The sequence below is a fragment of the Rhinoderma darwinii genome, chromosome 4 (assembly GCF_050947455.1).
Source record: "Rhinoderma darwinii isolate aRhiDar2 chromosome 4, aRhiDar2.hap1, whole genome shotgun sequence".
In the NCBI taxonomy this organism is placed as follows: Eukaryota; Metazoa; Chordata; class Amphibia; order Anura; family Rhinodermatidae; genus Rhinoderma; species Rhinoderma darwinii.
The window spans coordinates 197658323-197672851 of NC_134690.1; the positions used below are offsets into that span (position 1 = coordinate 197658323).

The 14529-nt window shown below is 40.8% G+C and overlaps 1 protein-coding gene across 1 annotated transcript in view; it reads right to left on the reverse strand.

The window, feature by feature from the left end:
- The window catches only part of IMPG1 (interphotoreceptor matrix proteoglycan 1), a 286271-nt gene that overhangs the window by 42526 nt on the left and 229216 nt on the right, over window positions 1-14529 (reverse strand). Inside the window, exons 13-14 of the mRNA XM_075863690.1 lie at window positions 3272-4284; window positions 1237-1456 (exon numbers count right to left, since the gene is read on the reverse strand). Coding sequence (XP_075719805.1) covers window positions 1237-1456; window positions 3272-4284 — 1233 coding nt within the window. The remainder of the gene's footprint in view (window positions 1-1236; window positions 1457-3271; window positions 4285-14529) is intronic.

Below are 14529 nucleotides of genomic sequence, written 5' to 3' on the forward strand. Positions count from 1 at the left end.
CATTACCTCTCTACCTCTTACAACATATACCATCTTCTAGGCTGTATTACCTCTCTACCTCTTACAACATATACCATCTTCTAGGCTGTATTATCTCTTTACCTCTTACAACATGTACCATCTTCTAGGCTGTATTACCTCTTTACCTCTTACAACATATACCATCTTCTAGGCTGTATTATCTCTTTACCTCTTACAACATTGCCATCTTCTAGGCTGTATTACCTCTTTACCTCTTACAACATATACCATCTTCTAGGCTGTATTACCTATTTACCTCTTATAACATATACCATCTTCTAGGCTGTATTACCTCTTTACCTCTTACAACATATACCATCTACTAGGCTGTATTACCTCTTTACCTCTTACAGCATATACAATCTTCTAGGCTGTATTAACGCTTTACCTCTTACAACATATGCCATCTTCTAGGCTGTATTACCTCTTTACCTCTTACAGCATATACCATCTTCTAGGCTGTATTATCTCTTTACCTCTTACAATATATACCATCTTCTAGGCTGTATTACCTCTCTACCTCTTACAATATATACCATCTTCTAGGCTGCATTACCTCTTACAACATATACCATCTTCTAGGCTGCATTACCTCTCTACCTCTTACAACATATACCATCTTCTAGGCTGTATTACCTCTCTACCTCTTACAACATATACCATCTTCTAGGCTGTATTATCTCTTTACCTCTTACAACATGTACCATCTTCTAGGCTGTATTACTGCTTTACCTCTTACAACATATACCATCTTCTAGGCTGTATTACCTCTTTACCTCTTACAACATATACCATCTTCTAGGCTGTATTATCTCTTTACCTCTTATAACATATACCATCTTCTAGGCTGTATTACCTCTTTACCTCTTACAACATATACCATCTACTAGGCTGTATTACCTCTTTACCCATTACAACATATACCATCCTCTAGGCTGCATTATGTCTTTAATTAAAGAGGAGCCTAATTCCTAAGGGAACAATCGCAAGATGGAGAACTGAAAGGTAGACAATATAGAGTTAAAAATGATCCACTGTTGAGATTTGGATAGAACACCAGGTTCTCAATCCAACCTTCCATGTTATTTTCAGTGTCAGCTTACAATTTTTTGTTTTGCTTATTTTAATGGCAGCATTGACAAGAAGGTTCTAGTCTTTCACTTACTTCTTACCAACACAACATTTAAAACATTTTAGGTACTTGTGTATTCTTACCTGGCTCAATGTCAAGTGAATAACTGTCAATCTGTAAATTGAGGAACTGTGCTGCAGCATTGCAAAAATCTTCCAATACACAATGGACAGCCTCAGTAACATTATAGGGCACAGACTTGGCAAATTTCAGTTTGCTGTTCACAATCACACTCCCTTTCCTGAAGTTAAGGATTTCAAGGTGCTTAAATCCTGTGAGATTGGTTTGAAGATAAGGAAGAAGCTGCAATGAAAAAAAACAGTTGCCTTATTTTAACACAGTCTTCACTGTCAGTACTCGGGTACTTTGTGGTTTGTCAATTTAAATGCCAATTTATTTTCCGTATTATAGTTCTGGTACAAATGCATTTAGAGGAGAATGGCAGGATGCTGGAAAATAAACAGAAATTGTTAGGAATGTATTTATGAAGAGCCTATACCATATTTGTAGCAATAATTTTTATGCTGTGTATAGCCTGTAAGGGTCTTACTATTTGTATATTAGTACAACTGTGATATTTGAACTTGGTGGCAGTAGTTCACCATGTAAGCAATGGGAAAAAGTGTTGTGGGAAATTATTTGCCAAAGCAAAGTAGGGGGGGGGGGGAGGGGGATTTTTCAATGGTGTTGTAAGATACGTGAATTTAGAAGTCAACATAAAGGACATCAACTATGCCAAACTTATGAAAAAGAACATAGGTGGCATGATACATTGGGTGGCACATTCTAGGCATATTAGACACATTGACCCACATTTACTTAGACTGTGGCATATTACTCCAGTCTAAGTGAAGGAGATCATTTGAACAAACTCATACAGTGCTGGTTACTTAGCTATACAGCTTATTACTTTTGTTTAACCCCTTAACGCATTATCACATACATGCACGTCCAGTGAAGGGTCGCCTTCCCACATTTTGATAAGCTTTGGTACACAAAAAGTCTGTTTGTTTCTATTCATTTATTTTCCGTGTACTACCTGCTGCTGTCTGTTACCTACCGAAAAATGAGTGTAGGAACTCTGATATACAGACAATACAGAAAATAAATGTATGTCCACTAATATAGCAGCCTCCAAAAAAACTTTTAAGATTATAAAGTTAAATGAAAAGACAAACAAAAACGAATATATTATTTCTCTTCTACATATTAATATCTAATTAAAGGGAACCTGTCACCAGCATTTCACCTATTGAACTCTACTCACCCCTCACTGGCCGCTGCTGTCAAAAGTTCATTGCCATTATCCCCTCTCCGAAACTCCTCCGACCGCAAATAACAGTCTGCAAACATTTTGCGCCTTTTATAGTAATAATACGGCAGCCTCGTTTGTTCCTCTTCTTATGCCCGCCCCAGGCTAAAAAACTGGCCTACCCTCGGCTAAAAAACTGGCCCGCCCTGAATGCCGAAATCTCATCTAAGATAGTGCGCATGCAACAGAACAGGACATCGATGCGCAAGCGCAGGATTTCGTGAGCTGGGGGAAGGCGAGGAGCTGTCAATAAAAAGTAAGGAGGCGGGGTAAACTCTGAAAGACTTGAGGAATGAAGATATGACTCTTTTCAAACGAAGATATGACTCTTCTATGCCCATTAGCATGGAAACACTAACAAAATGAATACTAAAGCTACAGAGCCGACTAAGAAGACAATTATAGGTTATATAGAAATGATTTTTCACCCACTACCACCAAGTATTGCTAGTTTAATAGGTGAAATGCTGGTGACAGGTTCCCTTTAATGAAACAATAGTTACATAAATGATACATTCTCCTTAAAGCATAATACACTGTAGTGTTGTTGTACTATTTCAGAACAACTTACAATAGTCAGAGTCATGAGTTATGATTACTCCTATATATGGTTTTGTAAATGACATTTAACATGCTATTTCATTTTGAGCTTTCAATAATATTAAACCTTCTCTTATCAGCTCTCGGCAAGAATTCTCTAACAAAAACTGAAAAAACCAACAAAAACAACCCTATATTGTAGCCTAGCTATATCATAGTCCTGCTATGTGAAACAGTTCTCTTTCCAGTAATAAAAGTTTACCCACCAGGTGAATAAATTGTTGTTCAAGTGCTCTGTATTCTGGGGAACTCTTATTGAATAGGTCATCAGAAAATGGCATATTAGTCACCCGTAGGCTAAAAAACACAACAAGTTCTTTTCCCTTGTCAACAGAAGGCTCCGTGCTAGATGTAAAATGTTCTAATGAAGAAAAGTCTTTAGAATTATTTGTGAGAATATCCAAACTTGGTGTAGAGGCCATGTTTCCTTCCAGTTCTTTTTCTCTACCTATGACTTCATTGTCATTCTCTTTATCAATACTAACATACGTGAAACTTGATTCTAAGACAGTAGTACTAGAAAGTGTGGAATTCTCCAAGGTACTATAGTCACTATTATCATTATACTGATGAATGCTTTTAGTAGTGCTTGAATCGGTTGACATTTGTGTAGTTTCTTCAAACAGTGGAATCAATTCTTTAATAGTTTGTTCAGTTACTTCAACAATTTTGGGAGATGGGCTTTCATTTTCTCTTACTAATCTCAAAGTTGATTGTTCAAAGGCTGATCCTGTTTCTTCAAAAACTTCTGTTATAGTTGGAGAGGGTTTGTCCAGAATCCCTACTTCTCCCAAAGTGGTCACTTCAAATACTTCAAAGTTTTGAATAGTTCTGTCAAACAATTGTAATGGTTCTGGAGTACTTTCTTGGATTATCCCTTGAGTTGGTTCTCCAGGTAACTCTTGAGTAGTGTCTGCAGACAGTTTAATAATAGACATGGGACTAGTCTCTTCATAGACATTAGGAACTTCGGAATGTGATATAGTCGCAATATCTGAATGCAGTTCTTGAGTTGGGGAAACAAAAACTAGATTTGAATCGATGTAAGCAGGCAATGTTTTAATAGTACTGATGGATGCTGGCTTTAATGTTGAAGTTTCATCTTCTGAAAAAATTACATTATTGTTTTCTGAAGTAAATGTATCTGAAGTGTGGGACGTGAAATATGTTTTGTCAGTAGGTAGGTTGCCATCCATCGAATCTTCTACATAAATCTCATCTGTAACGAAAAAAATATAAATTTCAAAATCATGTTATTGTTTTGCATTTTAAAAAGAGAAATAACAGAAATATATGAAATATACTTCAGTGGATGTAAACATTTTGAAAACGTATAGTTTTTTTTAAAGTACTTATATAGAAAATGGTTCAAAAGCCTACAGTTTTCTTTTGTTCTGTTAGTTCAGAGTTGTCCACATCAACTATCAATGTGCACATATGCTCACAAAATTTCCAATATTCAAACCAATTAGGATCTATCTATCTATCTATCTATCTATCTATCTATCTATCTATCTATCTATCTATCTATCTATCTATCTATCTATCTATCTATCTATCTATCTATCATCTATCTATATCTATCTCTTATATCTATCTATATATCTATCTATGCAAGTTTTCTGTGTGATTCCACATTAGAATGGGAAAATCTAATGATTTGAGCGACTTCGAACAGGCATGGTCATCGGTTCTATACTAGCCTAACTTTGTGGGGTTTTCTCATGCAACAGTGTCAAAAGGATACTGAGAATGGTGTGATCGAGAAAAAACATCAAGCGAAAGGGGATCTTGTGGACGTAAACAACTCATCGACGAAAGGGGTCTGAGGAGGATGTCAAGTGACAAATTAACTGCTAGCTCTGGTGACTCTGATCATGACAGCCACATAAAAAGCCCCAAAAAATCCAAGGCAATCTACCAACCATGTAGTGCAAAGTGCTAGTTGCAGCAGTAGCGGAGAGATGGGTGAACCTGTGCATGCAACTACTATTGAGGTACACAGCCAGCGTCAAACACAGATATGTACTACACAATGTGCCCCAAGGGGCAAGGAGAATCAAGGACAATGTAGCAGGACCCCTGTAAGGGTAAGGGTAAGGGAGCAATGGCATGGTGCAGACTAAATACAGCAGGAGCTCTGTGGGGTAAGGGAGCAGGGGATGAGGCACATCTCGGCATGGGCGTTATGATGGAGGCTTTGTCACCAGATTTATACTGCCCTATCTGAGGGTAGCATAAAGTAGTAACAGACACCCTGAGTGGGTCACTTACTTTGCAATAATAATTAGTTTTCATAAAATTCACTTTAACTCTTGCAGTGCCAGTCGAGCATATTTATGAGATGCAGTTGCCCCTGCCCTCCTGAGGCTGATTGACAGATTTCTCCCCATACCGTGCATAGAGGGAAAACTGTCAATCAATGGTTGATGGGCGGGGCTAGCCACAGCTCATTAAAAGACTTGGCTTGCGCTGCAGGAGATAAAGTGAATTTTATGAGAACTACTGATTATTGCAAAGTGATTGAGCCACGGCTGGTATCAGGATGTCTGCTACTACTTTATGCTGCCCTCAGATAGGTCAGCACAAACTTTAAGATTTCCTTTAAGAGGAAGAAGCAGAGAGGGAAAAAGATGTCTGTAAAGAAAAGATACAACTAGCCTGGCTTTGGCTCTGTAGGGAGCGAGAGAAAATTGTGGTTCACATGCTTAAGAATAAAAAAAATAATTATTAGAATTTCAGTTTTTGCTGAAGCTGCTGCCTGTACAGAGGCAGGCAGCAGCTTCAAGAGCTTTCACTTAAAGAGGCTCTGTCCCCACATTATAAGTGCCGTATCTCTTACAATGAATTCACTGTATAACTTGATATAAATCTAATTGTGCTCCCACAATATGAAAAAATTATTATATGGTTCACTGAAGTGACAACTGAGTAAAAAATACCTTTTATTAGTAACTCATTTAAAAACAGGGGTAACACACCACTGTGAAATAGCCTCACCGTGAATTAAAAAATGTATTAAACAAAAAACACTGAGTCATTATGATAAATATATCTCAGTGTTTATAACAATATTTGTCTGGAACCAGCATATATCCTGGGCACAACAATAGTACAATCCCCAAGTAGAACACAAGTGTCCGAAGAAAAATCGGATCTCCTAGTGCTGGGTGTAACACAATGTTACTGTCCCCTATGCAAACATTCCATATACAATAAAACGACCCTACGCGTTTCAGATACTCATCCTCAGGGGTCCGTATCTTGGTAACTCTGGCCTCATCACCAGCGATAATAGTATTCAACAGCAGATATTCTGCTGTGCGTCACGGGAAGATGCACGTATCGATGTCAACGGCATACTCCATTACAGCCACTGGGTTACTATAAACACCTAAACTCCACCCCTCGTATTAGGCGGCGAACATGAACTGACCAACCACAACACCCTCTCGATTCGTGACACCTGCCCATGTGACCCCCCGCCGTCAGCTGACAGCCAGGGGTCATCATCGGCCGCATCATGCCGAACGCGCAGGCGCAGTAGAAGCCAAGGACGTGTCGCCCGGACTGCCATGCACGAGGAAGGTAAGCGCAAAACGATAATATATTTTATTGAGTATGTCTTGCGGGACAGTTACCCACCGCAAGCGGACTACCTCATAAAGCAACTCTAAAGTAAATGAACACATATAGGGTTGACAAGATTACTGAGTCCCTCACATTAAGAAAAACTGACAATTGATCTCTTTATATGTCGACTGGCCAATATGGCCATCTCAAAAAATGGTAAATTATGCAAATAGACAACCCAAGGTAAAGGTTGGACACCTAAAGAGGGAAGGTTTTGCATATTAAATAAAACATGTATAATTAGTCTGCTCGTTTAAACCCGCTGGTTGTATACATGCCAGTCTATGGATCCATTGGGCTTCTTTACGTAAAATAAGGTTATCCCAGTCACCTCCTCTTTTAGGGGGTCTAATGAGTTCAATTGCTTGAAACTTTAAACATGCTGCCTGGCCTTGATGTTTAGCATGCACATGCTTGGATAATGGGGTGTCCCTAACATGGATAATATCTCCAACATGCTCCCTAATCCGGCGTCGAAATTGTCGTGATGTTTTGCCCACATAATTCAGGGGGCATGGGCATGTAATTAGGTAAACCACTCCCGCTGTCTTGCAATTGACAAAATCCCGAATGTTGTATTTTTTCTGTGTTGCAACACTGGTGAAACTATTCCCTTTGAAAATGAAATCACAAGCTTTACAGCTACCACATCTAAAAGTGCCTGGTATTTGTCTATCCAGCCACGTACCCCTGGGTGTAATGGGGTCAAAACAACTGTGCATGACTCTGTCCCTGATGTTTTTCCCTCTCCGATACGTGACAGAAGGCCACTGTGTGATCTGATCTACCAAATCTGTATCAGAACTGAGAATACGCCAATACCTTTTCAGGATCTGCATAATATCATTTTGTTTGGAATCATAGGTGCCTATGAGTCTCGTAACTTGTTCTTCTTTTCGTTTTTTAGGGACCAGGAGACATTGTCTGTCTGCATCCCTTGCTCCCTCATAGGCCTTCCTAATGACACTCTTGGGGAAACCTCTATCCTTCAATCTTGTTTTGAGTTCCTGGGCCTGGCACTCAAAATCACCCATAGAGCTACAATTCCTGCGTACTCTCATAAATTGGCCTTTTGGAATGCCACGTTTGAGGGGATAAGGATGACAACTATTCCATTGCAAGAAACTATTGGTTGCTGTTTCTTTCCGATATACCTTTGTACGAATTGTACCTTCTTCTGTTTTTATAATTTTCAAATCCAGAAAAGACAATTCTTTTTCACTGATCTCGCATGTGAATTTTAGCCCTACATCATTTTTGTTGAGGGCTGCTACAAAACTATGGAACTCATCCGCTGTGGAGTTCCAGAGAATCAGCACGTCATCAATATATCTAATCCATAATCCAACGGATGAAGTCCATTTAGCCAGTTTGTCCCCAAAGACAATTGTCTCCTCCCACCAGCCAAGAAATAGATTTGCATAGGTGGGAGCAGCAGGACTCCCCATTGCAGTACCACATTGCTGATGAAAGATCTTGTCTTCAAAGATAAATATATTTTTTTCAAGAACAAACTGTAGTAACTGCAAAACAAACTGGTTATGGGCTGCAAACTGAGTACCTCTTGATCCCAGATAGTACTCGATCGCTTTGTAACCCAATTTGTGAGGTATGGATGAATACAACGCCTCAACATCCAGGCTAGCCAAGAGTGTGTCTTTCTCCAAAGAAATGGAGAAAGACACACTCTTGGCTAGCCTGGATGTTGAGGCGTTGTATTCATCCATACCTCACAAATTGGGTTACAAAGCGATTGCAGTTACTACAGTTTGTTCTTGAAAAAAATATATTTATCTTTGAAGACAAGATCTTTCATCAGCAATGTGGTACTGCAATGGGGAGTCCTGCTGCTCCCACCTATGCAAATCTATTTCTTGGCTGGTGGGAGGAGACAATTGTCTTTGGGGACAAACTGGCTAAATGGACTTCATCCGTTGGATTATGGATTAGATATATTGATGACGTGCTGATTCTCTGGAACTCCACAGCGGATGAGTTCCATAGTTTTGTAGCAGCCCTCAACAAAAATGATGTAGGGCTAAAATTCACATGCGAGATCAGTGAAAAAGAATTGTCTTTTCTGGATTTGAAAATTATAAAAACAGAAGAAGGTACAATTCGTACAAAGGTATATCGGAAAGAAACAGCAACCAATAGTTTCTTGCAATGGAATAGTTGTCATCCTTATCCCCTCAAACGTGGCATTCCAAAAGGCCAATTTATGAGAGTACGCAGGAATTGTAGCTCTATGGGTGATTTTGAGTGCCAGGCCCAGGAACTCAAAACAAGATTGAAGGATAGAGGTTTCCCCAAGAGTGTCATTAGGAAGGCCTATGAGGGAGCAAGGGATGCAGACAGACAATGTCTCCTGGTCCCTAAAAAACGAAAAGAAGAACAAGTTACGAGACTCATAGGCACCTATGATTCCAAACAAAATGATATTATGCAGATCCTGAAAAGGTATTGGCGTATTCTCAGTTCTGATACAGATTTGGTAGATCAGATCACACAGTGGCCTTCTGTCACGTATCGGAGAGGGAAAAACATCAGGGACAGAGTCATGCACAGTTGTTTTGACCCCATTACACCCAGGGGTACGTGGCTGGATAGACAAATACCAGGCACTTTTAGATGTGGTAGCTGTAAAGCTTGTGATTTCATTTTCAAAGGGAATAGTTTCACCAGTGTTGCAACACAGAAAAAATACAACATTCGGGATTTTGTCAATTGCAAGACAGCGGGAGTGGTTTACCTAATTACATGCCCATGCCCCCTGAATTATGTGGGCAAAACATCACGACAATTTCGACGCCGGATTAGGGAGCATGTGGGAGATATTATCCATGTTAGGGACACCCCATTATCCAAGCATGTGCATGCTAAACATCAAGGCCAGGCAGCATGTTTAAAGTTTCAAGCAATTGAACTCATTAGACCCCCTAAAAGAGGAGGTGACTGGGATAACCTTATTTTACGTAAAGAAGCCCAATGGATCCATAGACTGGCATGTATACAACCAGCGGGTTTAAACGAGCAGACTAATTATACATGTTTTATTTAATATGCAAAACCTTCCCTCTTTAGGTGTCCAACCTTTACCTTGGGTTGTCTATTTGCATAATTTACCATTTTTTGAGATGGCCATATTGGCCAGTCGACATATAAAGAGATCAATTGTCAGTTTTTCTTAATGTGAGGGACTCAGTAATCTTGTCAACCCTATATGTGTTCATTTACTTTAGAGTTGCTTTATGAGGTAGTCCGCTTGCGGTGGGTAACTGTCCCGCAAGACATACTCAATAAAATATATTATCGTTTTGCGCTTACCTTCCTCGTGCATGGCAGTCCGGGCGACACGTCCTTGGCTTCTACTGCGCCTGCGCGTTCGGCATGATGCGGCCGATGATGACCCCTGGCTGTCAGCTGACGGCGGGGGGTCACATGGGCAGGTGTCACGAATCGAGAGGGTGTTGTGGTTGGTCAGTTCATGTTCGCCGCCTAATACGAGGGGTGGAGTTTAGGTGTTTATAGTAACCCAGTGGCTGTAATGGAGTATGCCGTTGACATCGATACGTGCATCTTCCCGTGACGCACAGCAGAATATCTGCTGTTGAATACTATTATCGCTGGTGATGAGGCCAGAGTTACCAAGATACGGACCCCTGAGGATGAGTATCTGAAACGCGTAGGGTCGTTTTATTGTATATGGAATGTTTGCATAGGGGACAGTAACATTGTGTTACACCCAGCACTAGGAGATCCGATTTTTCTTCGGACACTTGTGTTCTACTTGGGGATTGTACTATTGTTGTGCCCAGGATATATGCTGGTTCCAGACAAATATTGTTATAAACACTGAGATATATTTATCATAATGACTCAGTGTTTTTTGTTTAATATTTTTTAATTCACGGTGAGGCTATTTCACAGTGGTGTGTTACCGTATCTCTTACATAATGAGATCGGCGCTATAATGTAGGTAACAGCAGTGTTTTTTATTTAGAAAAACTATCATTTTTCAAGTTATGAGCGATTTTAGCTTTATGCAAATGACTTTCTTAATGCCCAACTGGGTGTGTTTTTACTTTTGACCAAGTGGGCGTTGTGGAGGGAAGTGTATGACGCTGACCAATCAGCATCATACACTTCTTTCCATTCATGTAATTAGCACAGCGTGTGCTGTCACTTACACCCACATTAACATTACTGAAGTGTCTTGACAGTGAATAGACATCATGTCCAACCAGGACGGGATGTCTATTCACAATCCCGAAACTTTGGTAACGTTTATGTGTGACTTACAGTTTTTCTAAATAAAAAACACTGCTGTTACCTACATTATAGCACCGATCTCATTATGTAGGAGATAGGGCACTTATAATGTGGGGACAGAGCCTCTTTAACTCCCTCTCTCCCGCAGTACTTATTCAGCAGCCTGCCTGACACGGTTACTACTGTCTCTCTCTGTCAGAAATGCTGTTGCTGGCCCAAGGCTCCATTCCATTCCAGACAAGTCTCGTCCCGGCGGTAAGTGCAGCACTGACGCAATCCACACTCCAGAAAATGGCGGCGGGCTAAGTGGACTCTTGCTGTCACGTTATAAATTAGAACTCTGCCTCCTACGTGTTACATAGATGTGGAAAAGGATAGGAGAGTAGAAGAGGGGTGGTTCGAACACATATAAAAAAGATACAAAGTCTTGTGGGACAATTAAAAAAAGCAGGAGTGACTTCCCAGATTTACTTGTGAAAACTCAGCTAAACAGGGGAGTGTCTGTTTCTCTATGCAGCTCTGAACTGGTGGCTGTTAAATACAGAGATTAGAAAATGTTTTTTTAACTCTGCACAATTCACGATAATTCCTCAGTCCCAGTGGCTCTTAGTCGAAGAAATTCACAAGCTGAAAAGCCACTCTGTGATGTTAAATATAGCAAGTACATGGGGGCAGTAGATTTCAATGACCAAATGCTGAAACCATCCGGACGGTATCCGACGGAATTCAAGCATTGGTACAAAGAGATGCTGCAATTAGCAGTATACACTTGCAATGTGATATACAAAGAAACTGGAAAACAGAAAATTATCACATTCCTGCTTTACCGAACAGATATCCCTATGAGGTCTGGCACCGAGTCGGTCAGTAGACTAAGAAAAAGACACTTCCCTGACACTATCGTCTGCCCACTCTTGCCTCATACAGTATAATTCCTCCATAGCTGCCCCTATGCAGTATAATGCCCCCATAGTGCCTAATAAGAAAGAAAAAAAACACCTAACCCCCTTCCCACGACGAGTGGATATCTCTCTGCTCCTCCAGTCTGTGTAGCGCGCCTGTCTGTGCTGAGGCGCTCACGGCCAGCGTTACAGTGCATGCTGGAGCAGGGAGCCATTGGCTGTGCGCTCCAGTATTGGGTTCAACTGTATTTGCGTCCTGACGATGCAAATACAGTTGAACCAGAAACATGCCACCGCTGGGGGACTGGCCCAGCCTGCCCCTGGGCCCCACAATCTCAGTTGGCCTGGAGCCACAACCTCCCTGTCCCCCCACTAGCTACACCTCTTGTACTTCCAGTTTCACCGACATTATAAAGAAAAATATTTATAGTACACAGCGCCCAGTGAAGCCCCTGAAGTCACTGTCCAAACACTGTTTCAGCTACAGAGTCCCCGGCCAGAGCAACGCAAGCTCTCTGGCCTTGGACTCCTGTCTTTGGAAAGCCCTTGACTTCACTGTCCATATATGATGTTAGGAGCTTGAAGATGCCAGAATACCCAGTCAGGGCGTCGGCAACACTCTGGCCAGGGATTCTGATACTCCATATATGGACAGTGATGTCGGGGACTTTAATCTAGGGAATCCCTGGCCAAAGCTTGGGAAGCAATTTGACCAGGAACTCTGAGACTGGAGAAGCCCGTGACGTCACTGTCCATATGTGGACAGTAACGTCAGGGCTTCTCCAGTCCCGAAGTCCCTGGCCAGAGTTCAAACGATGCTCTGGCTGGGTACTCCATAGTTGAAAGTCCCTGACAGCACTGTCCATATATGGACAGTCCAGTCAGGGGCTTCCCCAGGGCCAGAACCCACAGGGCCAAGCGCCATCTGATGCTCTTCCCGAGGATTACAGTCCTGTGGAAGCTCCCTGAGGTATATGTTTAACATTATGGCACCGATCTCATTATGTAGGAGATAGGGCACTTATAATGTGGGGACAGAGCCTCTTTAACTCCCTCTCTCCCGCAGTACTTATTCAGCAGCCTGCCTGACACGGTTACTACTGTCTCTCTCTGTCAGAAATGCTGTTGCTGGCCCAAGGCTCCATTCCATTCCAGACAAGTCTCGTCCCGGCGGTAAGTGCAGCACTGACGCAATCCACACTCCAGAAAATGGCGGCGGGCTAAGTGGACTCTTGCTGTCACGTTATAAATTAGAACTCTGCCTCCTACGTGTTACATACGTGTTACATACAGTGGCATCAATTACAAATAGGCTCCCATGTTAAAAAAAACATTTACTACGCAGTATACTTTTTTTGTGGGTTCTCTCAGGATGGAATAGCGTAGTATACTACGTTATTTTATTCTGAAAAAAAGGTATACCAGCCTGACGGAGGGCAAAAGGACACTCTTTTGGCCTTTGCCGGGCTAATAGAGCCCTGTGGACACAGTGAGGGTATGTTCACACGTAGTCAACAAAAACGTCTGAAAATCCAGAGCTGTTTTCAAGGGAAAACAGACCCTGCTTTTCAGACGTTTTTTTACCAACTCGCATTTTTCGCGCCGTTTTCGCGCCGTTTTTTACGTCCGTTTTTGGAGCTGTTTTCATTGGAGTCTATGAGAAAACAGCTCCAAAAACGTCCAAAGAAGTGTCCTGCACTTCTTTTGACGAGGCTGTATTTTTACGCGTCGTCGTTTGACAGCTGTCAAACGACGACGCGTAAATAACAGGTCGTCTGCACAGTACGTCGGCAAACCCATTCAAATGAATGGGCAGATGTTTGCCGACGTATTGGAGCCGTATTTTCAGACGTAAAACGAGGCATAATACGCCTCGTATACGTCTGAAATTTGGCCGTGTGAACATACCCTTACCATGTACGTTGGGAGCTTTCCCAATGTACATCCTAAGTGAAGGGTAAAAACGTGATGTGATGTAAACGTGATGTGAACAGGGCCAATGTTTTGCCAGTAGAATTGCTTTTAAACTTTTTTTTAAGATAAAAAAGAGGTAAACACCAAATCAATCTCATGAATGTTAAAAACGCTGTTTGTTAATACAGTTTATCTTTAGAAATCATACAATATTTATTTAATCAAGTGCACAGGCTGAGGACATAATTAGTAAAAAAAAATTGTTAAATTATAGAATGTTCACTTTTTTCAGATAGCTCTTTGTTTTATAATGAAAAGTATAATCACAATATCATTTGTGTTTTATAAATGCAACTGATTTAAAATATATTTGATTTCCTGAATGGGTAGAATATTTGTCTAAAAATAACTAATGAAAAAGGCAAAATAATAAAAAATTGTACTAGAAATGTTGGTTACATGGGCAAACATAGACAGCAGAAGGCTCCTGTCCAAGAAAAGCCCCTTACTGCTCAACAGCTCATTTGTCAAGAATGAAGGGTTTGGTGGTTTATTTTTAACCCCTTAATGACCAAGCTAGTTTGGACCTTAAAGAGGCTCTGTCACCACATTATAAGTGCCCTATCTCCTACATAAGGAGATAGGCGCTATAATGTAGGTGACAGTAATGCTTTTTATTTAAAAAAACAATCTATTTTAAACCACTTTATTAGTGATTTTAGATTTATGCTAATGAGTTGCTT